This window comes from Cnephaeus nilssonii, assembly GCF_951640355.1.
Source record: "Cnephaeus nilssonii genome assembly, chromosome: 19".
Taxonomy (NCBI): Eukaryota; Metazoa; Chordata; class Mammalia; order Chiroptera; family Vespertilionidae; genus Cnephaeus; species Cnephaeus nilssonii.
The window spans coordinates 40400261-40428138 of NC_137090.1; the positions used below are offsets into that span (position 1 = coordinate 40400261).

Here is a 27878-nt window from a genome sequence, read left to right on the forward strand (position 1 = left end):
AAGCGGCCGCCAGACTCACCCCCACCCCGGCCCGAGCGGGAGCCGCCGGCACGCGAGGCCGGGCTGGGGCGACGCACCCACCGCGCGGCCGAACCGAGGCGAATCCGGGGCGCGGGGCGCCGTCTCGGGCCCGCCGCCCCACGGCGGTCCGAGCGGTCCGGGCAGCGGCGGCGGCCGCGGGGCCAGGCCTCCTCCCCTCCCCCGCCGCACCCCTCCCCCGCCGCCGCCGCCGCCGCCGCCGCCGCCGCCCGGGCTGGAGAGTGCTGGGCGCGAGCTGCGCGCGCGGACCGGGCCACTCGGTCGCGGCTTTCGGGGGAGGAGGAGGAGGAGATTTTTTTTCCCTCGGCGGGGAGGGGGTAGGCAGGAAACGGCCGAGGCGAAGCCAGGGCCCCCTCCCTGGCCGAGCGAGGGACCACGGAGACCCTGGCGGCCGGACGGCGGCGTGGGGGAGGGGCGCGGGGGGAGGGGCGGCCGCGCGGGCACCCCTCGGGCTCCGTCCCGGGTGGGGTCGGACTGAGGTAAAGTGGGGTTTCCGCGTGTGGAGCGGCCCACGGCCCTAACCCTCACCCCTCAGGAGTCGGGAAGGCGGCTGGGGGGGGGGGGCGGTGTCCGTCGGACCCCCACCTGCCGGGACTTCAGTGTCCGCCAACTCTGGGGCGTGCGGTGGGGGAGGGGCCGTGTGCGTGTTGGTGGGCCGCCGGGGGCCGGGCAGGTGGCGGCCACACTCCACGCAGGCCACTTCCTGGAACCACTTGCTCCTTCCCCCGCTCCCCGCAGCTCGTCCTCGGGGGAGCAGGCACTTAGAATAGGGGAGGGAGGGGCAAGGGTCTGGGAATCCAGATGCCCCAAATTCCATCTCCTTTGCTCAGGGCTCTTTTGTGTCAAGTGCGCATCCCCCCGCCCTCCCCCCCATGACCCTGTCAGTCTGGGGTGGCCGCGCTGCCCAGCGATGAATCTCACGTGGCTGCCATTCACTGTCACTCTCGCTGAAACCACCCACACCCTGACCAGGTTGGGGGGTGTGAACTGCCCACCCTGCTGTTCGGCAGCCTGGCCGTCACTCGGCACCCCCCCGCCCCCCAGGGATGACAAGTCGCCAGCGCTGTCTGGGCAGTTCCTCCGGCTGCGGAGGGGAGAGACCGCTGCTCGCACCAGGGGCCCAGCCCTGGCCCCACTCAGACCGCTCTCCCAGCGGAATTATTTCTCGTCTTCTTCTAGGCGAGCGTCTTCAGGGTGTTCACACCCTCTGCTTGGGTAATGAGAGGGGATATCCACCCCCCCAAGCCTCCGGGTGCCATGCAGCACAAATGCACCAAACTTCAAAACATCTAACATCATGTTCTTTGTAAAACGGTCATATTGATCTGTGTGGCGTCTGTGGCGAACGTCCTGTGAGGGAGGGGAGGGTGCTTTTATTAGGGCAGGAGGCTACACGTCTGGTGAAATGGGATAAAGCCCTTTCCACCGCCACCAGGCTTCTCTGAAAAAGGGAAAAGTTTTTAGAAAGTTATCCCAGTGAGCCCATTGATTTGCTGGAGGGAAAAGGAAGAAAGGACTGTGGGGAGGGAAGGTGCCCGGAAAACAGCCCACGGGGCTAAAGAAGAGGGAAAGAAGGGATGCCGGGTTATGATGGGGACTGGCAGCTGTCACCTATTTGCATTTCGAACTTGGAGTGTGGCGTTGGGTGTTTGTGATCCGGGTTTAGGTTGTGAGAGAGGAGCCTGGAAGAATCTGGGGTTGAGATGGGTCTTTGTGTCAGTGCTCCCTCCCCTTTCCCTCCTGGCTTTTTGAATAGACCAGAAGAGACGTCAGATGTTTTTAAAATTCTTTATTTGAATTGAAAACCCACCTCCTCTGTCTCCCAGGGCAATTTTATCTCCCTTTCAGCCCTCCTAGTCAAATCAGTGACTTTAGATGACTTTCTGGGGTAAAACTTTGGGAAAATATTTTTAGTCTGCTCATTATTTCTGTCTGAGTGCGGGCTAAATAACCCTTCTCTAAGGAAATGTGCTCAGGCTGCCCTCCCTCATCCTTTTCTGTGTGCGTATGAGAGGTTTCCATTGTTTTTCGTTCTGACTGCTTTGATTCTCACCATTTTGTCTTACATTTTACCCAAGACCAATTTTATCCCTTCCCCCCTCTCCAGTCTCCTTACATTGTTAAACGTTTAAAATAATAGCACTCGTATTGGTGGGGGAAGGGAGCAGGAAGCCCAAAACTCATTTCTTCTCCCTCCCCCTTCTGGCAAGTCTAGAGAAATAATATAACATAATATATAGATGTGATTCCTGGGGGTGGGGGTGGGGTGGGGAATGATTGTGGGTGGTGCGGAAAATTCTGGTAGTTTCTTTGCAAAAGGTCTGAAGATACAAACCCACCCCCTGCGTGCAATACGCATGTGCAGCAGACCTATTATGGTGGTTCGTTGTGGGGGAGGGAAGGGAATTTGAGAAAAAAATAAATATATGTGTGAGAGATTGATGGTGAGATTAGAAGAGGGGCGGGCGGGAGGCGAGGCCTGCGGCGAGACTCCTCCTGCTTGCTCTGGCTGCCAGGCTCCGCCCAGCGCTCCCGCCCGCCCTCCGCCTCGCCGCCTTCCCGCGATCCGAGCCGGGGCTGTGGGAGAGTCTGGGCTCCGGGCCAGCATTGAGTGGCTGGTGAGACAGAGGTTGGGATTTGGATTTGCCTTATTGCCCTCCCTTTCCTTTCCTAGCCGTACTACCTAGCCTCTCCCCACCACCGTCTTCTTCCGAAGTCCGGAAACCTGCTGGGGTGGGGATTGGACCTCACTGGCTGCGAGGTCCCGGGGCGTGTGCCCCACCCCCGGCTGGTGGTGACCCAGGCGGCTTCCCTGATCCTTAGCCAGTTGGCCTGCTCTTGCCACTCGCCCGGCAGCCCCGTTTCCATGTTCATATTAATCTCAGTCCCTGGGGTTAGGGAGAGCTGACTGCTGAGGCATAGCGTCTTACTGACTTCCTATTTCCTATTACAATTTTCACTCTGCCCCCCCTATCCCCCGGAGGGCGGGGAGCTTTCTGCTTTCTGCAGACACCCCCCCCTCTCCCCCCCCCCCCCCCCCCCCATTCCTAGAGTGTCTTCCTGCAGGAGAGGACACAGGATCCAGGAGTTATGAAGAACAGCATTGAAGGGATTCTGAGGCAATGGAAACTGAGGCCTCCAGTGTTAATTGTGGCTAATTTTCCCTTGGCTGTTGTGGGAGGAAGGATTGTGTGTCCTGGAGCAAGGGGCTGGGCCAAACGCTGGTTTTCTCCAGCTCAGCCACCTCTGCCGAACAAGACAGGTCTGGCTGGTTAGTCTGATGCTGGCTGTGGGAGCGAAGCCAATCAGGGCTCCATGTCTGTGTGGCATCAGTGTCTTCCTCTGCGTGGAGTAACTCTGTCTCCTAAGCCTCCACAGACTAGCAGGGGGAAAACCGTGGGAGAACCAGCCCCTGCCTCTCTGACAGACATTTGGAGAGAAAGTTAGGGACCTAGTAGCCCTGCTGAAAGCAGGCACAGGCTGTCCTCGGTGTGTGCTTGTAAGTATGCGTGTATGCTTGTGCATGTGATAATATATATGCAGGGTGTGTCTGAGTCTATATCTTTGTCTGGGTCTCCCATACTGTTTATTTATGAATGGTCAGGATGTCTGGAACTAAATTTGGAAATGAAGGGTGAGACCAAGGGACAAAGAATAGGGCCCTAGAGTTCCCAAAGGGAGCAGGGATATAGAAATAGATTTGAAGGCAGATCCCAGGCTGCTTAGGAGGAGGAGGAGGAATAATAAATATATCATAAAAGTCTAATATGCTAAGTGTCCTATCACCCAGTCAGCTGTTCAACCAATCAGACATAATATGCTAATGATATGCTAAGGATGCTCAACCTCTCGCTATGATGTGCACTGACCACCAGGGGGTTAGCTTGCTGCTGGGGTCCGGCCAATCGGGACTGAGCAAGAGGGGCTGGACACGCCCTGGAACCCTCCCATGGTCCCTCCCCGGCTGGCCAACCTCCTGTGTCCCTCCCCGGCCCTGAGGCCCTGATCGTGCATGGTGGGGTCCCTGGGCCTGGCCTGCACCCTCTTGCAATCCGGGACCCCTCAGGGGATGTCAGAGAGCCGGTTTCGGCCCCATCCCACAGGCCAGGCTGAGGGACCCCACTGGTGCATGAATTCGTGCACCGGGCCTCTAGTCTATATATATATATATATATATTATGCAAAGTGTCCCCTTGGGAGTTCAGCCAGGAGACCCCGAGTTCGGTCACTATGACGTGCGCTGACCACCAGGGGGAGGTGCAGAACGAAGGAAGGCTCCGACCAGCAGCTGGGGAAGGGAGGCCCCAGCCAGCAGCCTGAAGGAAGGCCCTGGCTAGCAACTGGAAGGCCCCGATCGGCCCTGATCGCTGGCCAGGCCTAGGGACCCTGTGCGTGCATGAATTTCATGCACCGGGCCTCTAGTATTTAGATAATTGTGGACACTTTCTGCTGTAGGGTTAGGGTGTGATGAAGGAGCCAGAAACTGTGAACCTGTGAGCCAGAAGTGAAAGTGACCAGCTGATAATCCCTTTTCCCCCAGGCTGTGTTGTGGTGACAGAAGGCTGGGTGATCATCTGCAGGAATATAGAGGCCTCCCTCTTCACAAAAAGGATGTGAAGGGCCCCAGGGTGTTAGAGTGAGAACCCAGGTGTCCACCTTTGGCTCTCCCTTCTCAGCATCTGGCTAGGGAGCTGCCAGCTTGTGTCTCCCCACTCCAAGTGCTGGGGTCGGGCCAGGCCAGCAGCTGGGCATGGCTTCCCCAGTTCCTGGGCAGGATGCCAGCTGGCTGAGTGAGGTTCTGGAAGGCAGGAGGAGCCCTGGCGGCGACTGAAAGGACCTGCCACAGTCAGAGCCCATGACCTAGAGCCTGGTCCCTTGTTAGTAGGAGGGGCGAGAAGGGAGTGGTTTGGCTGCTCTTCCCTTCTGACCCCTGACCTCCCATTCAGAACCAAAGCATCCCAGAGTACTTAAAAGACTGTTTGCATCCAGTGAAAAGAGTCAAGGTTTGGAGGAGTTAACGCTGGAGTTCCTAGAGAGTGGGAAGTAGGAACCAAGGAAGTAGGAAGGGTGAGGTCAAGGGGCTGCATAGACTGGGAACCTAGAAGCTTAGGTTTTCTGTTACTCTCTGCTCCAAAGATAAGGATGACATTCGACTGCTGCCTTCAGCATTGGGTGTGAAGAAGAGAAAACGAGGACCCAAGAAGCAGAAGGAGAACAAGCCAGGAAAACCCCGAAAACGCAAGAAGCTTGTAAGTGTTAAAGACTCCTGTCTCTACAATAAGGTTCAGGATACCCATTCCCAGAGACCTAAATTGTTTCTGGCCCTACCCCCCCCCCCCCCCACACACACACACACACACCACCAACCCCCTGCACCTCTTGCTGGCCTGTATCTCATGTATCTGGGACCCTAACTTCACTTACTACAAACAGTGAAGAGCCTAGCTTTCTATGTAACTTGCCTTAGCAACAGAGAGAAGCAGTTGAAAGCACAGGCTCAGGAGGTAGACTGCATGAATTTGTCTTCTGGACAATTTATTTAGCTCTCTGTGCCTCAGTTTCCTCATCTGCAGAAACACACAACACAAATGTGGGTAAAAATAGATTAGCTACTGTCTCAGGATTTTTGTGAAGATTAAAAGAGACAATATGTGTTATGTGCTAAGAACAGTTCCTAGCACATGGTAGGGCTGAAGAAATGTTATTTTTATTTCTCTCCCTTAGGACAGTGAAGAGGAGTTTGGCTCTGAGCGAGATGAGTACCGGGAGAAGTCGGAGAGTGGAGGAAGTGAATATGGAACTGGACCAGGTCGGAAGAGGAGACGGAAGCACCGAGAAAAAAAGGAGAAGAAGACAAAGCGGCGGAAAAAAGGGGAGGGAGATGGAGGGCAAAAGGTGAGTAGAATTAGGGAGTAAGGGGGAGAAATGAGTAGTAAAGACAGATGTGAGGAGGGAGAACCCCAAAGGGGGCTGTTTGCTAAATGGAGAAGCTATAATGGGGGAGAAGTGGGGGTTGGGCTGGAGAATGGAACATGAAGCAGAAAACCAGGGAAGCTGGTGGGTAGGTAGGGCCCACCAGCTTCCCTGGGCCTAGGATAGGGCCTGGAGAAGCACCACCTCGGCCTCACTGAAGCCTGGTCTCTCCCAGCAGGTAGAGCAGAAGTCATCAGCAACTCTGCTTCTCACCTGGGGCCTGGAGGACGTGGAGCACGTGTTCTCTGAGGAGGATTACCACACACTTACCAACTACAAAGCCTTCAGCCAGTTCATGAGGTGCGGTGGGACTGGAGAATCCTCGAGAACAGACCTTCTTATTTTGGGGAGGCCCTGGCCCCTCTGAAATCTGATAAAAGCTAAGAAACTGATCTCCAGAGAAATTCACAGCACATACACAAAATTCCAATGTAATTTTAGGGCATTCCTAGACTTCTAAGGATCCAACGACCACAGTCAGGAACGCTTCACAGGTGGGGGAGTGTCACAGTTCCAGCACCAGGTTAGAAAATGCTCTAGTGACAAAACAGAGAGAGGGGGCTGACAACCTTCTTGCTCCAAGAGTTCCAGTTTCTCCTGTATGACTTCTCTCTAGACGGCAGCTGAGAGAGAGCATCAGCATGCCTCAATTTTCTTTGCTCAGTTATCCAGTCCTCTGCACCTACCTTAGGCCCCGGTAATAATGGAGGATGCATTGCAAGCAGCAGCACCTGAGCTTCTACGGCTCCCAAGTAGAGTATAGCAGAGATGCCTTTTAGGGAGCAGGCACTTTGACATAGCAGTTCAGTGCTCTGGAGGCAGCCTACTGAGGTTCAGGTCCTGGTATCGTGGGCAAGTTACTTCACATCTGTAAAATAGGATGTCATAGTATGTAACTCATAGGGGTCTTGTCGGGATTTGATGGGATAATGAATGGAGAGCTCAGTACAGTCGGTGCCTGGCTCCTAGGGAGCATTCAATACCTGGTGACTGTTATTAAGTTCTATTGTCTCACCTACCTCACTGCTAAAGACAGTCACCCATATCCCCGCAAGGCATGGCCCATCAGACTCCACCTGATGGGATCCTTCATCAGGGCTCATGGAACTTGTTAGAAAATTCAGAGAATCATGGCAACTCATAGTATTATTGTGATGATAAAATAAGGTGTAATGGCCATCGCTGGTTTGGCTCAGTGGATAGAGTGTTGGCCTGCAGACTGAAGGTCCCAGGTTCGATTCTGGTCAAGGGCACATACCTCAGTTGCAGGCTTGATCCCAGGCCCTGGTTGGGGTGCATGCGGGAGGCAAATGATCGGTGTGTGTCTCTCTCACATCGATGTTTCTCTCTCTCTCTGACTCCTCCCTCCCTTCCACTCTTTAAAATAATCTATGGAAAAAGGTCCTAGGTGAGGATTAACAACAACAACAAAAAAGGTGTATTATATATGAAAGTGTTTTATGAACTGTAAAGTAATATTCAAAAACAAAGCATTTTTATTGATGTCACTTTTGTTTTAACCTTTTTATCTTCTGTTCATTTAAATTTTATTTTTTTCTATTTTTTTAATATTTTGTTTTATTTAACCATTTTTTTCTTTTTTAAACTTTTTATTTATTTTTAAATTGCTGTTATTCTTTTTATTTATTTTTTTAAAATATATTTTCATTGATTTCATAGAGTAAGGGAGACGGAGAGAAAGATAGAAACATCAATGATGAGAGAGAATCATTGACTGGCTGCCTCCTGCACGCCCCCCACTGGGGATCGAGCCCCACAATTCGGGCATGTGCCCTTGACTGGAATAGAACCTGGGACCCTTCAGTCCACAGGCCAACGCTCTATCCACTGAGCCAAAGCAGCTGGGACAAATTGCTGTTATTCTTAATAGGACATACTGTCGCCACTCAGGAATCCTAGCTTGTACATAGACTTAGTTGATAAGGGGAAATGGCAATATTCCCAGAACATCTGTAAAAGGTCTGAGTCTTCTGCTTATATGTTTACAGGCCCCTAATTGCTAAGAAGAATCCTAAGATCCCAATGTCTAAGATGATGACCATCCTTGGGGCCAAGTGGAGAGAGTTCAGTGCCAATAACCCCTTCAAGGGGTCAGCAGCAGCTGTGGCAGCAGCAGCGGCTGCAGCAGCCGCAGCTGTAGCTGAGCAGGTGTCAGCTGCTGTCTCGTCGGCCACCCCCATAGCACCTTCCGGATCCCCTGCCCTTCCACTCCCACCTGCTGCTGATATCCAACCCCCACCCATCCGAAGAGCCAAAACCAAAGAGGGCAAAGGTGAGAAACCCTCTTTGAACAACTGTCACCCCACCCTCCAAACCACATGTTCTCAAATTATAGTCTAGAACTCTTTTGTCCTCTCAGTCCTGATTGTTGCAGGAGAAATGTTTTCCAAGAAGCGTTCTCAGTGAAATCAGAACCCACAGAAAGGATCCCTGTGACCTCTGTTATCCCAGGATGTCATGACCTCTGGTTTTTCTCCTCATTGCCACTCCTCATTCAGGTCCAGGCCATAAGAGGCGGAGTAAGAGCCCCCGAGTGCCTGACGGACGCAAGAAGCTTCGGGGAAAGAAGATGACACCACTCAAAATCAAACTAGGGCTTCTGGGTGGCAAGAGGAAGAAAGGCTCAGTGAGTAGCCCTTCCCTGTTCGCTGTACACTTTCAGGGTGTCAAGGTTTGGGGGGGCGGGGCAGGTGTCCAGACACAGGGTCTATGAGGGAAGCTGGAGTGGGAGCCAGAGGCCTGGGGAGGGGAGTGAAATCAAGTCAACCTCTCTGACAGCCATGGGGCTATGGGCAGTATGTTTTTCAGAGTGACGAGGGCCCCGAACCAGAGGCTGAGGAGTCAGACCTGGATAGTGGCAGTGTCCACAGTGCCTCAGGCCGTCCTGATGGCCCTGTCCGCACCAAGAAACTAAAGAGAGGCCGGCCAGGAAGAAAGAAGAAGAAGGGTAAGGGCTGTCAGCTCTGTGTGATCTTGTCAATTTGCTTTCCTTTCATTCCTTCATTGTCTTTCTTAGTTTCAATTTTGACTTCTTTATTCAACCCTTCTCTCTCTCTCCCTCTCTCCCTCCCTCCCTCTTACCCCCACCCAATACCCCCCCTCTCCCTCCCCCGCCCCGCTCCCCAATCCCTCTTTCTTTCTCTCTGTTCCTTTGCCTCAACCGGGGTATATGACAGTCCTGGGCTGTCCTGCAGTGGCCGGGGAGGAGGAGGTTGATGGCTACGAGACGGATCACCAGGATTACTGTGAGGTGTGCCAGCAGGGTGGGGAAATTATTCTGTGCGACACCTGCCCTCGTGCCTACCACCTCGTCTGCCTTGATCCTGAGCTTGACCGGGCTCCTGAGGGCAAATGGAGCTGCCCCCACTGTGTGAGTACCTGGTGCCAGCATCTCAGGGACCCACCCGTCTTTTCCTCCTTGGTTTCAGTTGTCCTCTTCCTGTGCCCACATGCCTGGGCTTCTCAGTAACATGTTTAAGTGACCAAGATTCTAGTTTGTTTCTCTCCCCATCCCTTTGCTCCCCAAATCAACCTTTTTAGAAACTTAGACATCCTGTTTCTTTGTTCCAACCAGTCTTCCAGGCACTTCTAGGGTTTGGGTGTCCTGTCTTTGCCTCTATCTTCCAATCTCACTCCTATTTCCTTTCTTCTGTCTGTCTCTGTGTCTTTCCTTGGCCTCCCAGGAGAAGGAGGGGGTACAGTGGGAGGCCAAGGAAGAGGAGGAGGAATATGAAGAGGAGGGAGAGGAAGAAGGGGAGAAGGAAGAAGAAGATGATCACATGGAATACTGCCGTGTGTGCAAGGATGGTGGGGAGCTCTTGTGCTGTGACGCTTGCATCTCCTCCTACCACATTCATTGTCTAAACCCACCCCTGCCTGACATCCCCAACGGTGAATGGCTGTGTCCCCGATGCACAGTGAGTGTACCCATCTCTCAGTGTTTACTGTCAGCCCTGACTCCTTTCCCATCTCTGGGTCCCAAACGTTTAGCTCTTTCTCTGCTCTTCCCCACACAGCCCTAGATTCCCTTGTGGGATCCCTCTCCTCCTACTCTAATGATGGGCTCTTTCTGCCTTTTTCTTTCCTCCTCGTGTGTGTCCATCCTGAAGTGCCCCATGCTGAAAGGCCGTGTGCAGAAGATCCTGCATTGGCGGTGGGGGGAACCACCCGTGGCAGTGCCAGCCCCCCAACAGGTAGATGGGAATCCAGATGCCCCGCCTCCTCGTCCTCTTCAAGGCAGATCAGAGCGAGAGTTCTTTGTCAAGTGGGTAGGACTATCCTACTGGCACTGCTCCTGGGCCAAGGAGCTTCAGGTACGAGGGCCTTTCCTTGCCCCCTGTCCTGTGACCCCATTTGCTGCAATTCTCTCTCTCACCCCCCCAATTTTCTGTTCTTCCGTACATACAGATTTTGCTTTCCCTCACATCAAGCCTTAGGCCCTCACACCATACCTACTCTCTTAGTTTGCAAATGTGGTGTTCTTGGTCTCTAGTCCTTTCTCTTAGTTTTCATTAGATTTCTTCCCTCAGATATAACATAGTCTTCCTTAATCCCATCTCTTATCTAACTTTAACAGTGTTTTACCTATATTCTCAATCTTTTTTTTTTAATATATTTTTATTGATTTCAGAGCGGAAGGGAAAGGGGGAGAGAGATAGAACATCAATGGTGAGAGAGAATCATCGATCAGCTGCCTCCTGCATGCCTCAGACTGGGAATTGAGCCCACAACCCAGGCATGTGTCCAGACCGGGAATCAAACCGTGACCTCCCGGTTCATAGTCAATGCTAAACCACTGAGCCACGCTGGCTAGGCTATAGTCTCAATCTTTTTTTTTTTTTTTTTAATATATTTTATTGATTTTTTTACTGAGAGGAAGGGAGAGGGATAGAGAGTTAGAAACATCGATGAGAGAGAAACATCAATCAGCTGCCTCCTGCACACTCCCTACTGGGTATGTGCCCGCAACCACCGTACATGCCCTTGACCGGAATCAAACCTGGAACCCTTGAGTCCGAAGGCTGACGCTCTATCCACTGAGCCAAACCGGTTAGGGCTATAGTCTCAATCTTAATAAACCCATTTCCTGCCTCTTTTGCTTATTACATCCCCGCACACATCCTGACTCTGTTCTGTTTCATTGTATTCTCCTGCTTTAGCTTTAATTTGTGTGTCTCATCCTACCTCTTTCATTGCTCCCTTTTCCATGCACTTCCCCTGGTGGCTTCTTCCTTCTTCCCTTTGTTCTCTGGGATGGTAGGATTATCTCTTCCCCCGTCCTCTGTGCCCCATCAGCTGGAAATCTTCCATTTGGTGATGTACCGAAACTACCAACGGAAGAATGACATGGATGAGCCCCCACCCCTGGACTATGGCTCTGGTGAGGATGATGGGAAGAGTGACAAGCGCAAGGTGAAAGACCCGCACTATGCTGAGATGGAGGAGAAATACTATCGTTTTGGCATCAAGCCAGAGTGGATGACGGTCCACCGTATCATCAACCACAGGTGAACTCCTGGTCCATGGGAGGGCCTTGGCCCTGGGATATGCCACTTTTCTTGTTGGAAGTATGGCCGCATGTTAGCATTTGTTAATTAACCAAATAATTGATCTGTCTGAATAACTCCTGCTGCTGCCCCAGCCCTTCGGCCTTGTTTCCTCTATGGGGATGAAAGAATCCAGGGGGGAAGCCCAGCACAGCACTGACTTTTTTGCCATTACTTCCTTTAATCTCTAACAGCACAGGAAATGACAGTTGAGTCTGGGGATCAGGGCATGAAAGCAAAGCATGAAAAACATGATTCATACAGAACAGTGTTTTTAGTATTTCTTTCTTCATAGTACTTATTACTGCTTAGTGCTATTATAATTTATTTTTTTGTTTCATTGTTGCCTTCCCCAGTAGAATATGAGCTCCATGAGAATAGAATCATTTGTCTCTTCTGTTCACTCCTAACTCACCAGTGCCTGGCATATAGTAGATGCTTAGTAAATACGGATTGGGTGAACAAATGATATTGAAGCCCAGGGTGGTGTGTTTTCTTTTTGTTTGTTTGTTTGTTTGTTTGTTAATCCTCACTCAAGAATATTTTTTCCATTGATATTTAGAGAGAGTAGAAGGGAAGGGGAGAGACAAAGCGAAACATCAATGTGAGAGAGACACATTAACTGGTTGCCTCCCACACATTCCCCAACCAGGGCCGGGATCTAGCCTGCAACCGAGGTATGTGTCTTTGACCGGAATTGAACCTGAGACCCTTCAGTCCCAAGGCCGACGCTTTATCCACTGAGCCAAACTAGCGAGGGCCCCAGGGTGTTTTTTGATAGTTGATTTTTAGGAAGCCATTCTGAAAAAGTGAAGGTAGTATTTCAGCCATTCTGAATTTCCTTTTAGTGGCCAACATTGAAGATTAAGTGACAAATTATGCATGTTTGCTGATAATTGTGTTTATTATGATTTTTTCCTACTTGTGATCCATATTATTTTTCTCTTCCTGTCCCACAGTGTGGATAAAAAGGGAAATTACCACTATTTAGTAAAATGGAGGGATTTGCCATATGACCAGTCCACGTGGGAGGAAGATGAAATGAATATCCCCGAATATGAAGACCATAAGCAAAGCTACTGGAGACACCGGTAAGGGAGCTATGTCAGGGGTTAGAGGGCGTCTGAGGATAGGGGCATAAAAGCTAACCTTTTAGCATAAAATGAGGTACAGTAGGGACAGACACAATCTAGAATTTAGGACGTTGGGAACCTGGGCTAGGTTGTTTGGGGTGGGGTTGGTGAAGAGGCAGTGTGTGGAACAGAAATATGATTTAGCCTGAGTAATGGGAAAGAGGATGTTCAGGAGTAAGGAGAGTTAGCTGTAGAGGTGAAATCTAAGGGTGAGGGTAAAAAGCCTGGGAGAAAGGAAATGGGAGAAAATGTAGGTTATGGGAAGTGGGAGATAGGTCTGGAATGAGTTCAGAAGAGTGGGGGTACCAAGAACCAGGCCTCACTCAGGACCCACTCTTTTCCCAGAGAACTAATTATGGGGGAGGACCCCGCCCAGCCCCGAAAATATAAGAAGAAGAAGAAGGAGCTGCAGGGTGATGGGCCTCCCAATTCTCCTACTAACGATGTAAGTCCTCTCACTTGGCCTTTCTCTCATTTCTGGAGCCATGGTGATGGAACATTTCCCAGGGGCAATGACAGACTTCCCAGAGTTTCAACAACTTCTTTGAGTGGTAGCTCTTTCTTCAATATTAAGTCTTGCCCCAAGAGTGGCTAGGAATTTTGGCATAAGAGTGAGAGAGCCAAAAAATAAAATAAATTAAATTAAATAAAAAGGAGTGAGAGAGCCATTAGAGACAGAAGCACATTAGGGCTCTTGCACCAGTTTCCTTCCCCACAGTGCTGCTGGGTGTTGTTTTAAGGAATGAGGGGGAGGGACTAAAGACTAGAACTTTCATGAGCTCTGGCTATAGTAGAAGGAATTGTAATCCAACTTGGTATCGGTGCCAGGGAGGAGGGGAGAGGAGACCAAGACAGCTGACAGTTCCCTTGAGCTTTTTGACTTCTTAACTCTACAGCCTACGGTGAAATATGAGACTCAGCCACGGTTTATCACAGCCACTGGAGGCACACTGCACATGTATCAGCTGGAAGGGTTGAACTGGCTACGCTTCTCGTGGGCCCAGGGCACTGACACCATTCTGGCTGATGAGATGGGGCTGGGCAAGACCATACAAACCATCGTCTTCCTCTACTCACTCTATAAGGAGGTGCTGAATTCTGGGGCTCCTGAGGGGGAAGCCAGGCTGAGGTCGCCTGGACTGGGGAATGAGGGGATGGAGGATGAGGGCAGAGGATGGGGGGAGGGTGTGACAGGCAGAGGACTGGGGTATACGACCTAGACTAATGGTCCCCCCTACCCTGTACTCCCAGGGCCACACAAAGGGTCCCTTCCTGGTGAGTGCCCCGCTCTCTACCATCATTAATTGGGAGCGGGAGTTCCAGATGTGGGCACCCAAGTTCTATGTGGTGACATACACGGGCGACAAGGACAGCCGGGCCATCATTCGTGAGAATGAGTTTTCCTTTGAAGATAATGCCATCAAAGGTGGCAAGAAAGCCTTTAAGATGAAGGTAAGCCCCTCTGCTTCATATCCTCTTAGACCCTCAAATCTGTCATTTCTTTGCCCCAACCAGGATTTCAGTTTCTTTATTCCTCACTCAGCTTCTTCCTCCTTTGCCCACCCTCACCTCTCTGCATTCCTGCCCTGGAGACGTAGTAGGTACTTCCAGGGGTGTACATGGATCTGTCCATACTGGACATGTGGTGAAAGTTTGGGACCATGTTCAGTAATCCCTGCATGGAGCCAAAGTTGCAGGACAGGATAACTGACTCCCTTTGGCAATCATGGTCAGGACAGGGTGCCTTGGTAGAAAATGGGGGTTTAGGGGCTTGGGTGTCGGGTGGCAGCCGAATGGATAATGTTGTGTTGGCAGAGGGAGGCACAGGTGAAGTTCCATGTTCTCCTGACATCGTATGAGTTGATCACCATTGATCAGGCAGCACTTGGCTCCATCCGCTGGGCTTGCCTCGTGGTGGATGAGGCCCATCGACTCAAAAACAACCAGTCCAAGGTGAGTGAGATACTCAGGCCTCAGAAACTTGAGGTTGTGGACTCCTACTTGCCTTAATCCTAATATATTAAGTACCAGGGACTTTTCTGTAGTCCAGGAGGCAAGATGCCTGAGACCCTCTGGGAGAAGTCCAGGTTGGAAGAGGGTGAGGACTAGGGATTTGCAGCCTCTGATCCTGGAGGAAATGGAAGCTGGAGGCAGGAAAAGGTTGATACTGTGGGCCAACCATTTGCCACTGATGGGCCCTTTCTCCTGTCTTCTTGTCCCATTTTCTAGTTTTTCAGGGTCCTCAATGGCTACAAGATAGATCATAAGTTACTGCTAACAGGGACTCCATTGCAAAATAATCTGGAAGAGCTTTTCCATCTGCTGAACTTCCTCACCCCAGAAAGGTTTAAGTAAGTAGCTCCTTAGGGTAGTCTGCAGAAATGAGAGGGGGAGGGGCTAAAACAAGTGGGTAGAGGATTCATCTGAAGTGAAGAACAGAGCTTGAGGTCAGAGGCAAAGAACTTGACAGCTGTTCATATCTCTTCCTGGCTACTAGCAACCTGGAGGGCTTCCTGGAGGAGTTTGCAGACATATCCAAAGAAGACCAGATTAAAAAACTGCATGATTTGCTGGGGCCACATATGCTTCGGAGGCTCAAGGCTGATGTCTTTAAGAACATGCCAGCCAAGACAGAGCTCATCGTTCGGGTGGAGCTGAGTCCCATGCAGAAGTGAGATGCAAAGCGGGTTACCTGGACTAGGGGTTGGGCATTTGTTGGCAGCTTTCCAAGAGTTGGTGATCAAGTGCAACATCATAATCATTTCTTTTATTATGTCTCTTCTCTACCCCCAACCCTGGTCTTTAGGAAATACTACAAGTATATCCTGACTCGAAATTTTGAGGCCTTGAATTCACGAGGCGGTGGGAACCAAGTGTCACTGCTTAACATCATGATGGATCTTAAGAAGTGCTGCAACCATCCATACCTCTTTCCTGTGGCTGCTATGGTAGATACAAGAGCTGGGAACTGATTAGTAAATGCCTGGCTTTCTAACAGTGGGAGGTGTTGAGCACAGGGCTGAAGCTGGGACTGGATTTCTGAGAGGAGTAGGAATTTAAAAGGTGTGGAGGCTGGATCTGGGCTTCTAGCTTTCCAAGGCACAGTTAGGATATAGGGGTATGTTTCCTTATCCTCTCCTCCTTTCTCCCTTTTTTTCAGGAGTCCCCAAAACTCCCCAGTGGGGCTTATGAGGGTGGGGCACTTATTAAGGCGTCTGGGAAGCTCATGCTGCTGCAGAAGATGCTGCGGAAGCTAAAGGAGCAAGGACACAGAGTACTCATCTTCTCACAGGTGACCCAGCCCCGTAGTTCATTCTCGCCGTCAGACTAATCCCTTACCTCATTCCTGTGCCTGCCCTGGTATGAGAGATTAGGAGATTGCACCCTTAAGAGTTTCTGCTATAGCTAAGTTCCTCTTGGACTCTGATCCCTGTTCTTTGGAAGTTGTAGTCAGTTTCTTTTAAGCCACATGGAGAGAATGGAAGGGTGAACCATCTGCCTCTTCAAGGAGGTCTCTGGGGACTGGTAACTATTTCTATTTCTTAACCTTATTGGAGAGGGGAGGAGAGACAGACCTTTTGGAAATCTTACGTAATTATGGGTCCACTCTCCAGAAAAGCTGCACAATTAAACAGTTGTATACAGGTTTTTAGGGGATTTATAGATTTCTTTGAAAACTTTTCATGGGTCTCAGAGAAGAGTCTCTGCCTTAGGAGAAATGATCTGAAATCAAGAAGAAATTATGACAAGAATGTGGAATGAGGGGGGGGCGGGAGTGGGGGAAGCAGCACCAGGGGAGCATAGGAGTGCAGGGGGACAAGGGTAAAGATTGGGGTTGAGGGAAAGTAAAGGGATAGTCAGAACAGCCAGGACACACCCCACTACCTCCTCATTCTGGACTCTTCTTTGCCCTTGCTCTAGATGACCAAAATGTTAGACTTGCTGGAGGATTTCTTAGACTACGAAGGCTACAAGTATGAGCGCATCGATGGTGGCATTACTGGTGCCCTGAGGCAGGAGGCCATCGATAGATTCAATGGTAAGGGGGGAGATGCCTTGGTCCTACTATGTGTGGGAGGCCTGAGAAACCAATGCATAGGTCCCTGGGCTGGGAGGGGCCTCGTCTGGGAGTATACTAGCCACTTGGGCCTTTGAGTTGGGGACATGGTTGTTTGTAGTCGGGAACATCTAGGAGCAGGTAGACTGAATTGCTGGCTACAAGAAAAGCCTTATCTCCTCATTCACACCTCCTAGCTCCTGGGGCCCAACAATTCTGCTTCCTCCTGTCCACCCGAGCTGGGGGCTTGGGCATCAATCTGGCCACTGCAGACACTGTCATCATCTTCGATTCTGACTGGAACCCTCATAATGACATCCAGGTGGGAACTCACCTCCTAGAGCTTCTGCACTATTTGGTTCATGGAGGAGGGTGTGTCATGTTCTGGGGGCCCCTAGCCAGTTTTGCTCAGTGGATAGAGCATTGGCCTGCAGACCAAAGGGTCCTGGGTTCGATTCCAGTCAAGGGCACGTACCTTGGTTGCAGGCTCCTTCCTGGCCCAGGCCCTAGTCGGGCTTGTGCAGGAGGCAACAAATCGATGTGTTTCTCTCACATTGATGTTTCTCTGTGTCCTTTCCTCTCACTTCTACCCTCCCTAAAAATCAATGGAATTGATTAACAAAAAAACAAAAAGAAGGAAATAAACCTCTGGGGGGACAGATAGAAGACTCTTCCTTCCGGCCTCCTTTCCTGAGCATGGGGATGGCATCTCCTCTGTCTCTCCCCTGGCCCGTCCTCACTTTCTCCCTCTCCCGCAGGCCTTTAGCCGCGCTCATCGAATCGGCCAGGCCAACAAAGTAATGATTTACCGGTTTGTGACTCGTGCATCAGTGGAAGAGCGAATCACACAAGTGGCCAAGAGAAAGATGATGCTGACACATCTGGTAGTGCGTCCTGGGCTGGGCTCCAAGGCGGGCTCCATGTCCAAGCAGGAGCTGGATGACATCCTCAAATTTGGCACTGAGGAACTATTTAAGGATGAAAACGAGGGTGAGAACCACTTTTGCAACTTTGGAAAACTGGCCCCTGCTCTCCCGTGAGCACTTCTCTTCTGAAACCCTTGAAGAAAAGCTATTCTGTTCAGTCTGTGGAGAAAGATTGGCCCCTTTCCTTACATGGAGGGTTGAAATAACAAATCACTACCTTGACTTCCAGGGAAAGGGCCTTCTCCAGAGCTCCTGTGGAAGGGAAGCAAAGTGGAATGCTTTCCTTTGATCTTTTTAAAGTTCTGCCCAAGATTTTGGTTGGAACTCAAGAGTTCCCTCTTGTTCCCCATCTCTACCAGGGGAGAACAAGGAGGAGGACAGCAGTGTGATTCACTATGACAATGAGGCCATTGCTCGGCTGTTGGACCGAAACCAGGATGCAACTGAAGACACTGATGTGCAGAATATGAACGAATATCTCAGTTCCTTCAAGGTGGCCCAGTATGTGGTGCGGGAGGAAGACAAGGTGAGAGGCTGGGCTAGGTAGGTACTGTCTATCCCAGGCCAACTCTGAAGGGCGGTTTCCTTTACTGGACCTCAAAGTGGGAGGATCCCTTTCCTTTTGTTTTTTAATCTGATCTTTTATCTTAGTGCCCAGCAAAGAGCAGTAGTGAACCACAAACAACTTCTTGGTCTAATGGGTCAAATTGGACTTTGGAGAAAGACTTAGGCACAGAAAGCACTGCACTGCTACACATGGAAGGGTACTTTCTGAGTCAGAGCAGGAGGGACGCAGAGGGCACTAGGGGAGAGGTTTCGAAAGGGAAATAACAAGGAGAAGCGTACTGAAGGTAAGAGATAAGGAAAAGGAAAATGTGCAATGTCCAGAAAATTTATGCAGAGTTGAGATCTAGGAGGCAGGAGGTAAAAGGACTGGGTGAAGAGGGAAGCCACCAGCATTCATTCTGCTGCTGTTCAGATTGAGGAGATCGAACGAGAGATCATCAAGCAGGAGGAGAATGTGGATCCTGACTACTGGGAAAAGCTGCTGAGGCATCACTATGAGCAACAACAGGAAGACCTAGCCCGGAATCTCGGCAAGGGCAAGAGGGTTCGCAAGCAAGTTAACTACAATGATGCTGCTCAGGAGGACCAAGGTGAGGACTGCACTCCCTCCACTCCCCACGTCCCAATGCAGGAACTGAGAAGCAAAGAGTGCTGAGGAAGGGCCTGAGGCTGGGAACATTTAGTAGGAAAGAGAGAGGCCTAGAAGTCGGGCCTTCCTTCTTAAAGGGGAAAGAGATTAGGAAGGATCAGTAGGAGCTACCCAGAGGCCAGGTGGGTTTGCAAGTGATCTAAACTATTTGGTGGTTGTGGAGGGCTCCTGTGGACACCCAGGAGTCCTTGTTAGAGTGGGTTACACAGGATTCAGGAGGTATCAGAGACAAGGTGTGTGGTGAGTGGACATGGTTCGGATATATGGCTTTGAAGTCAGACTGTGGACTGTCATCCAGCATCCCCAGGAGGCATCCAGGAGGAAAGGGCTTGTCCAGGGAGCCGTCACTGACCACTAAGTCCTTTCCCCTTGCAGATAACCAGTCAGAATACTCAGTGGGATCAGAGGAGGAAGATGAAGACTTTGATGAGCGTCCTGAAGGTGGCATCTACTTTCCTGACTTTCTACCACATCTCTTCTCATTTCACTTCCTATTGTCCTTTAAGCCCAGTTTTTATATAAATAAACGCCTTTTTTTAAAAAAAAGAAAAAGAAAAGATTACAGATAAGCAGAAAGGAAGAAATATCCCTAACCTCACCATTGTTAAAATTTGGCGTATATAACCACACAGACTTAGATGCCTAAATGAAGGATAAAGAAAGGTTTCATCATTTTACATTTCCATCAGTAATCTTGCTTGCATCAAATATTTAATACTAATTTTTCAATATGACTTGATTCTTTTAGACCTAATGAGTTAGTAGTTCTGAAAGTGCTTGGAAGAAAATTAGAAGTGCCTCAGACATGTCACAGGCCTTCCCCAAGTTCTGTATCTTATGGGGATGGGGTGTTGGCAAGGACTCGGGGGGTGGAAGAAGTAATGGATCTATTTACTGGGGTCATCCCTGTCCAGGGCGTCGACAGTCAAAGAGGCAGCTCCGGAATGAAAAAGATAAGCCACTGCCTCCACTGCTGGCTCGCGTTGGCGGCAACATTGAGGTGAGAGCTGGGCCCAGGCGCCCCAGGAGAGAATGAAAGCTGGGGTTGGAAACTGAGTCACGGAGGGAGAAAGGACCAAGAAATGAGATGCCTGGACATCATCACCCACTTCCTCCTCTCCTTAGGTGTTGGGATTCAACACCCGTCAGCGGAAGGCTTTCCTCAATGCTGTGATGCGCTGGGGGATGCCCCCGCAGGATGCCTTCACCACTCAGTGGCTGGTGCGAGACCTAAGGGGCAAGACTGAGAAAGAGTTCAAGTGAGTGTGGGTGATGCGGGACAGAGTTGGATGAAAGGGTAAGAGTTTTGGGTGTTACTTCCTTCCTCTTGGCCACCATATGATGTAATCTTACTCAGCTGACCATCATGCTCCCTGCCGTACAACAGTTCCTGGCTCGGTTTCCTGGGAGGTGGGCTTAGCCTGACCCACCTTCCCTCAGACGAGCTGAGAGTAGAGAGGCTGGGCTTCCTTCCCCATGGGAGAGGTCGTTAAGAAAGGAGCCTCACCTAGACTGTCCTTGCCTCACATTTATTTGGCCATTAACCGGGAAGGGGAGCTGGTGAAAAGGATGAGGAGCTGACTGATGGGGCCCAGGAATGAAGTACCAAAGCCAAGGAGACCGTGGAAGGACAAGGGGAGGGGCAGATGGGGTTTAGGATTTGGAGAGGCTCAGGAGGACCCCTGGAGGCACCTCAGGAATTTAGGGTTCAGGGGTTCTGTAACCCCTGTCCTTCTTAAGGCTTTTCTAACCCACCTTCAATCCCCATGCGTCTTAGGGCCTATGTGTCTTTGTTCATGCGCCATCTCTGTGAGCCCGGGGCAGACGGCTCTGAAACATTTGCTGACGGGGTCCCTCGGGAGGGCCTGAGTCGCCAGCAAGTGTTGACCCGCATTGGAGTCATGTCTCTCGTCAAGAAGAAGGTATCACATGGCCCATGCACACAGACAATGGGGCGGTTAGGGCCTGGGCCTGGGTCTGGGGCGGGCTGGAGGGGGCCCATGGGGGGAAAAGAGGGACTTATGTAATACTTTCAACAATAAAGAATTATTTAAAAAAAATAAGAAGGTATCAGTCTTCCCCGCACCAAAAGGGCCAAGCTGATTGGCCCCTGTCCTTCCTCTGTCTTGCGTCCCTGAGTTCCAGACTCAGGCTGGTTCAAGATGAGACAGAGGGGACTGGACCTCCTTTGGGTCCATTGCCCAAAGCAGATCCTTGTGTCTGTGACTCTCCCTCTCCCCTCAGGTACAGGAGTTTGAGCACATCAATGGGCGCTGGTCGATGCCTGAGCTGATGCCTGACCCCAGTGCTGACTCTAAGCGCTCCTCCAGAGCCTCCTCTCCTACCAAAACGTCTCCCACCACCCCTGAGGCTTCTGCTACAAACAGTCCATGCACCTCTAAACCTGGTAATTGGGTCAGCATAGTTGGAGAGATGGAGATGACGCCAGGATCGGATGGGGCCAGACACAGAGGGATTGGAGTCAAGGTGGGGAGTTTCTGCCTTCTTCACTCTGCCTTCCTCCTGTAGCTACTCCAGCTCCAAGTGAGAAAGGAGATGGTATAAGGACACCACTTGAGAAGGATGAAGCTGAAAACCAGGAGGAGAAGCCAGAGAAGAATAGCAAAATCGGGGAGAAGATGGAGACAGAGGTGTGTGGCTACTGGCTCCTCTAAGGAGAAGGAATGGGGGTCTTGAAGGCCAGGTGTCTGGGAACCCCCCAGTTCATCCAGATTCATTGTCTTCCAGGCGGATGCCCCTAGCCCAGCCCTATCGCTCGGGGAACGGCTGGAGTCAAGGAAGATTCCTCTGGAGGATGAGGAGCCAGGGGTAGCTGGAGAGATGGAGCCTGAACCTGGGTACCGGGGGGACAGAGAGAAGTCAGGTGGGTGCATGGACTTAGGGGTGATGGGCTTAGAATTTGGGGGTTCCCTCTTCTGGGTTCAGGAAATGAGGGTGACATTCTCCCTTCCTGTCCCTTACCCCCTCCCACAGCCACAGAGTCGACGCCAGGAGAGAGGGGGGAGGAGAAGCCGTTGGATGGACAGGAACACAGGGAGAGGCCAGAGGGGGAAACAGGGGATTTGGGCAAGAGAGGTAATGGGTGGAAGGACTGTACACTTGGGAACCTGAGGGAATCAGGGGAGGTGGAGTCTGGGGGACCAAATGCCTGGCACCTGGTGGGTTGCTGTTCCAAGTTCCAGCAGAGTACAGGGTGTAGTCTTGGGGTCTGGAAGGAGACTCCTCAGGTGTGAGCTGTGTCCCATCTGCCCTAGCAGAAGATGTTAAAGGGGGCCGGGAGCTTCGAGCTGGGCCTCGAGACGAGCCACGGTCCAATGGGCGACGTGAGGAGAAGGCAGAGAAGCCACGGTTCATGTTCAATATTGCAGATGGTGGCTTTACAGGTGGGTGGGTGTCTCTTACTGCCATCTATTTTTCACTGGGATTTGCTCATCCTCATGGGGTTTCTCTTTTTGCCTGAGGCCTTTAATTCCAAGTAATTGCCAATGAAATGATACATACTGTCTCTACTCCTTGCCCTCAGTCCTTCTTAAGTACTAGTATACTCCTAACTCTAAAGTTGTCTTTAATTCTATCTTTATCTATTTTTTTTTTACTATATTTTTTATCGATTTCAGAGAGTAAGGGAGAGGGAAAGAAAGAGAGAAACATCAATGGTGAGAGAGAATCATTGATCGGCTGTCTCCTGCACGCCCCACACTGGGCATGTGCCCTGACTAGGAATCAAACCCTGACTTCCTGGTTCATAGGTTGATGCTCAACTACTGAGCCACGCCGGCTGGGCTCTACCTTTATTTTTAATTCTAACTTGAACCTTGTTTGTAATTACTTTTATTCTTAACCCTACTCTAACCTTGACCTGTCCCTCATAAAGAGCCTTAGTGTCCGCCACCACTATTCAGTTCCCTCTTCTCTACCTGTTTGTTGGGTTGGATGTGATTTGAAAATTCCTGATGCCTCATCTGTCTTCCATCCTCTTTTCAGAGCTTCACACACTGTGGCAGAATGAGGAACGGGCAGCTATTTCCTCGGGGAAACTCAATGAAATCTGGCACCGAAGACATGACTATTGGCTTCTGGCTGGGATTGTTCTGTATCTTTTGATACAAATACAAGAAAAAAATGGTTCTCACAACCTAGAGAGAGGGGAATTACAGGGAAGAGGAGTCTACACCCAGAGAAGGGGGCATAGTGCCACACTTTGGGGAGATCAAGCCCAGTCCATTCCTGTTAAATTCCTTGATGGTCCTCTTCCTTCATTGGCAGCCATGGCTATGCACGGTGGCAGGACATCCAGAATGATGCTCAGTTTGCCATTATCAATGAGCCATTTAAAACTGAAGCCAATAAGGGGAACTTTCTGGAGATGAAAAATAAGTTTCTGGCCCGGAGATTCAAGGTGGGGATGAGGAACAAAAGGAACAGTATTGAAGAGGGGCTTGGGTCAGAGGTGGGCCCAATCTGGTTGGACTGTAGGGAAGGTTAACACCTTGAGGGTGGTGGTGATGCTCGAGGCCAAGGCTGGAGTGTAAGCTTGTGTTTGTGACTGGTCTGGATCTGCGTTGGTGCTAGGGTCGGTACTGGTGTGGAGTGGGGATGCCCTGGGTCAGCAGTGAGAGCAATGTTTCTGGCTCACCGTCCACTCACCCACTGCTGGCAGACCCTGCACTAACCCCCCTCCCCCTGCCCTCAGCTCCTGGAGCAGGCGCTGGTGATTGAGGAGCAGCTTCGGCGGGCGGCCTACCTGAACCTATCACAGGAGCCGGCGCACCCCGCCATGGCCCTCCACGCCCGCTTCGCCGAGGCCGAGTGCCTGGCTGAGAGCCACCAGCACCTCTCCAAGGAGTCGCTGGCGGGGAACAAGCCGGCCAACGCCGTACTGCACAAGGGTAAGGGCCGCGGCGGCCCCGCGCGGGGGAGGGCCCACAACGCTGCGTAAGTCTTCACCCCGCACCCCTCAAAATCTTCCCACCCCTCTGACCCCTTTACCCTCTGAACCAACCCCCTCTGACCTCTAACCCCACCCCTAACCCACCTGGCTTTTAGCCTCTAGGGTTTGTGCAGCCAACTCTCATCCTTGCCTAATAGCATTCACATCAGTGCTTAAGAGAGGGACTTTCTCCCCAGAACTCCATGAGACTGTGCCACATCCCTCCAAAGTGTAGGTGATCTTCACTGACCCACATGCCTGCCATACTGCTGATAGCACCCTCTCTGGGGCCCTGGCCTGTGTAGAGCCACAAAAGTCCTTATCCCCAATCCCACAAATCACATTCCTCAGATCTCATTCACCCCACGAGGCGGAAACTACCACCATCCCACCCTCTGACCTTACCCCATGAAACTTCCCTTTGACCTTCAACCCTTCCTCCCAAACCTTCTTACCTTGAAAATATCAAATTCCAAGGCCCTTTAACCATCTAATCCTATCTGATGTAGTAATTGACTCCCGGACCCTTTGATTCCTGTTTTAATTCCTAATGCTGACCCTCTAACCTCCCTCCCCCCTTACATATTAAAACCTTGATCCTTAAATCTTTGACACCACTTACCACCTCCCCACACCTCCTATTTCCTCCCTATCATCCCCAACCCCAAAACTTCCTTCTTCCAGTATGGGATGTTCTGACAACTCCCCGCCCCTATGTCTTCCAATGTCCTCCCCTATCCTCCTTTTCTCCATATTCCCTTTTCCTTCTCTCTCCATCTGTCTCTGTGATGATCTGGTCTCTCTGCCTCTTTACCTGTCACTTACCTACTCACTGAGTCGCTCTTTTTCTGTGTACTTCTGTCATTTTCTTCTTCTCTGGTTCTTTGACATCTGTGTCCTCTCACTCTCTTTTTCTGACTTTATCTGTCCATCTGACTCTTCATCTCTTTTCCTGGCTCCATCTCTCCCTTTCCCTGTCTTTCTCTTGCCTTTCTTTCTCCATGGCCCGGGCCCCAGTTCTGAACCAGCTGGAGGAGTTGCTGAGCGACATGAAGGCAGACGTGACCCGCCTGCCAGCCACGCTGTCTCGAATACCCCCCATCGCAGCCCGCCTTCAGATGTCCGAGCGCAGCATCCTCAGCCGGCTGGCCAGCAAGGGCACGGAGCCTCACCCCACACCGGTAACCTCCTTACCCTCTAATTCCATTCTCCCTGTTGGTACTCTTGCATGTATACATATTTACATTGAATCCTATACAATCTGGAAAAACGACTTACTCTAGTATACTCATCACCCTCGAGTCTCCTGTATATTATACCCCTCAGTAGTTCTAGAATTTGGTCCTTAACGTTTTCCCTTCAGCTTATTTCCTTTCAGACTGGGGACTCTCTAACTTGGGTTCCCTCTCTATTCCAGGTCTTTCCCCCGGGTCCCTACGCTACACCTCCGGGGTACGGGGCGGCCTTCAGCACCGCTCCCGTAGGGGCTCTGGCCGCCGCAGGCGCCAATTACAGCCAGATGCCTGCAGGGTCCTTCATCACAGGTCAGCTGACTCCCTCTCATTCCTCCTTTTCCAAGCTTCTCCCTGCTCAGCTATCTTTTACTGCTCCAGCCCATCTCATTTCCTTGGAAATACCCAGTGTTTTATGGAATGGAGTTGTTCTGGGGTTTATTCTTCCCACCCCTTTCTGAGCTTCTCTTCCATTTCCTTGCTCAAAAAACCTCATCCAGGGTTTCAGTGGTTCAGCATCTTGGTATCTCTTACCTGAGCCTCCTCCATCTGGGCACCTTCAGGGAAAGAGAATATGAATGAGAAGGGGGTATAGTGAGAGTTGGAGCATGTGTTCCATCAAGTGGCACAAGGGAGAATCTCAGGGAGAGGTGTTTGCTCTGGTCTTACCACCCCTACCCTGGACAACGGCATGTGGCATGAGGTGGCTTAGAAATGAGACTATACTGCCTGGCCATTGTGGCTCAGTCGTGACCCATGAACCAGGAGGTCACACTTGATCCCCAGTTGGGGTGAGCAGGGGGTAGCTGATCAATGATTCTCTCTCATCATTGATTTTTTTAAAATATATTTTTATTGATTTCAGAGAGGGAGAGGGAGAGAAATATCAATGATGAGAGAATCATAGATTAGCTGCCTCCTGCATGCCCCACACTGAGGATAAGACCGCAACCCGGGCATATGCCCTAACCGAGAATCAAACCATGACTTCCTGGTTCATAGGTCGATGCTCAACCACTGAGCCATGCTGGCCAGACTCCTTATTGATGTTTCTAACCCTCTCTCCCTCTCCCTTCCTCTCTCTGAAATCAATTACCAAAAAAAGAGAGAGAACGAGAATATACTATTGTCAGCAAGTGATGTTTGGGAGTGAAGTAGGGATTTGACTTCCTTATCCCCTTTCCCAACAGCCGCCACCAACGGCCCTCCAGTGCTGGTGAAGAAGGAGAAGGAAATGGTGGGGGCATTAGTGTCAGACGGGCTGGATCGGAAGGAGCCCCGAGCCGGGGAGGTGATCTGTATAGACGACTGACTGGATCCCAGGCCTGCCCTTCACCCAGGCCCCGTGCCCGAGGCCGACCCCCAGCTCAGGCTCTGGGGTCTGCTGCCAATCCTCCGCCTTCCCCACCCGCTGGGCCACCACAGGGCTAGGAGCCCCTTTGCCCCTCTCTCTGACTCCTCTTTTCAAGAAGGGCCCTGTGTCTTTCTCCACTCCCACACATCTTTCCCACCACGCTTTGAAGACTGTGCTGGTGAGAAGAGGTCTGGGTGGGAATTGGTTAGCAGGGTCTTCCAAGAACCTTTATCCTCCACTGCCAAACATACACAGCTTCCCAATAAATGGTTGTGGGGAGGTAAGAGGTGGAGCCTTCATTCCTGCAATATAAGCTCCATCTTGTGCAGAGGTGGGGGATTAGCACTGCCTGGCCTTTAGGAACTTCCGGTGGAGGAAAGGGAGCTTTGAAGGAGGAGGGGAACGTTAGATAAGGATGACGATGAGCCCTGGCAGAGAGAAAGGGAAGAGGAGGGGTGGCTGCATGTTTCCTTCCCTTACCTCTCCTTAAATAGGGTGTGGAGCAGTTACAAGGGAGTCCATTGCTGTTCCGCCTCAGAATAAAGGCGCCATTCACTGGCTCAGTTACCTCCTGTGTACTGGCATCTTGTGTTGGGCATCTTACCCCCTCCACAGGGGCCAAGAACCACCCCTACAAAGAGAGTAATGGTTGGGCGATACTCCCTCAAGCCAAAGAGGAGCTCCCCAATCTGTCCTAGGGACCCAGGTAACCAAGAAAGGGTGGGAGAGAACAATGGGCCAGATGTTGGGGGAACCCCCAGCTCTGGGGCTCAGGTTCTTTGAGGACTTCTCCCCTTTCTCCTGAAGGCCTGAATACAGACTAAATTTGAGTGTGTGAGGCAGGGGACTATTTGCTTTTAGGACCAGAGAAGAAAAATGGAGAGCAGGCTAGGGATACGCGGGCACGCACACCCTCTTCCCCAGGAGGGGCTGAGGAGAGTGGCAGTTTGCATGGCGAACCCCCCACTTCCTCTTCGCTGCCCCTTCCCCAGTCTTTTCACACTCACTCCTGGTCTGTCCCAGTCCCCTCTCTGTATCAGGTTTATTGGTTGTATATATAAATTATACTTTCCTTTCTGTGTGCTCTGTTGTTTTTGAGTGGGAGTTCTTTGACTGGGGGGAGGGATAAGGAAAGAAAGGATTTTGCTGTTTCATATTATCTGTCTTTTTCTCTTTTTAAAAACCTTGTGACTACCTTTTTCTTTTTTATTTCTTGGATCATCAATTAAAACTCCAAGGCTTTTTCCAACCCCAGTCCTAATGTGATGAGCTCAGTTTAGAGATGGAGGGTGAGCAGCGGGATACCTATACAGGCCTCAGGTTGAGGTCAGAGAAATAGCAGGGATTCTGGACTGAAGTGTGTGAGGGGTTGCCTGCTGCGATTCAGAACTGCCTTCTATTCATCCTTTTGATCATCCTTTCCACCTCCA

The 27878-nt window shown here is 51.1% G+C and overlaps 1 protein-coding gene and 1 long non-coding RNA gene across 17 annotated transcripts in view; one reads left to right on the forward strand and one right to left on the reverse strand.

Moving 5' to 3' along the window:
- Nucleotides 1–5165, reverse strand: part of LOC307114472 — a 22857-nt gene extending 17692 nt beyond the window's left edge. Inside the window, exon 1 of the long non-coding RNA XR_013815012.1 lies at nucleotides 20–5165. This is a non-coding gene — a long non-coding RNA (uncharacterized lncRNA). The remainder of the gene's footprint in view (nucleotides 1–19) is intronic.
- Nucleotides 1–27483, forward strand: part of CHD3 (chromodomain helicase DNA binding protein 3) — a 27765-nt gene extending 282 nt beyond the window's left edge. Inside the window, exons 2-40 of one of the 16 annotated variants that reach the window (XM_079796908.1) lie at nucleotides 5176–5288; nucleotides 5764–5934; nucleotides 6173–6312; nucleotides 8022–8305; nucleotides 8532–8659; nucleotides 8830–8980; nucleotides 9210–9403; nucleotides 9717–9950; nucleotides 10143–10346; nucleotides 11329–11540; nucleotides 12539–12670; nucleotides 13058–13157; nucleotides 13609–13800; nucleotides 13964–14164; nucleotides 14528–14665; nucleotides 14942–15063; nucleotides 15210–15383; nucleotides 15519–15660; nucleotides 15873–16004; nucleotides 16634–16751; nucleotides 16967–17091; nucleotides 17528–17759; nucleotides 18055–18221; nucleotides 18675–18852; nucleotides 19287–19352; nucleotides 19826–19911; nucleotides 20037–20170; nucleotides 20689–20833; nucleotides 21156–21318; nucleotides 21441–21562; nucleotides 21660–21795; nucleotides 21906–22007; nucleotides 22187–22315; nucleotides 22917–23025; nucleotides 23199–23331; nucleotides 23626–23867; nucleotides 24880–25043; nucleotides 25280–25406; nucleotides 26285–27483. In XM_079796908.1, the coding sequence (XP_079653034.1) occupies nucleotides 5176–5288; nucleotides 5764–5934; nucleotides 6173–6312; nucleotides 8022–8305; nucleotides 8532–8659; nucleotides 8830–8980; nucleotides 9210–9403; nucleotides 9717–9950; nucleotides 10143–10346; nucleotides 11329–11540; nucleotides 12539–12670; nucleotides 13058–13157; nucleotides 13609–13800; nucleotides 13964–14164; nucleotides 14528–14665; nucleotides 14942–15063; nucleotides 15210–15383; nucleotides 15519–15660; nucleotides 15873–16004; nucleotides 16634–16751; nucleotides 16967–17091; nucleotides 17528–17759; nucleotides 18055–18221; nucleotides 18675–18852; nucleotides 19287–19352; nucleotides 19826–19911; nucleotides 20037–20170; nucleotides 20689–20833; nucleotides 21156–21318; nucleotides 21441–21562; nucleotides 21660–21795; nucleotides 21906–22007; nucleotides 22187–22315; nucleotides 22917–23025; nucleotides 23199–23331; nucleotides 23626–23867; nucleotides 24880–25043; nucleotides 25280–25406; nucleotides 26285–26525 (6083 nt within the window). In that variant the 3' untranslated portion in view covers nucleotides 26526–27483. The other 15 variants (XM_079796916.1, XM_079796917.1, XM_079796919.1 and 12 more) reach the window with 15 other exon arrangements.
- The last annotated feature ends 395 nt before the right edge of the window (nucleotides 27484–27878 follow it).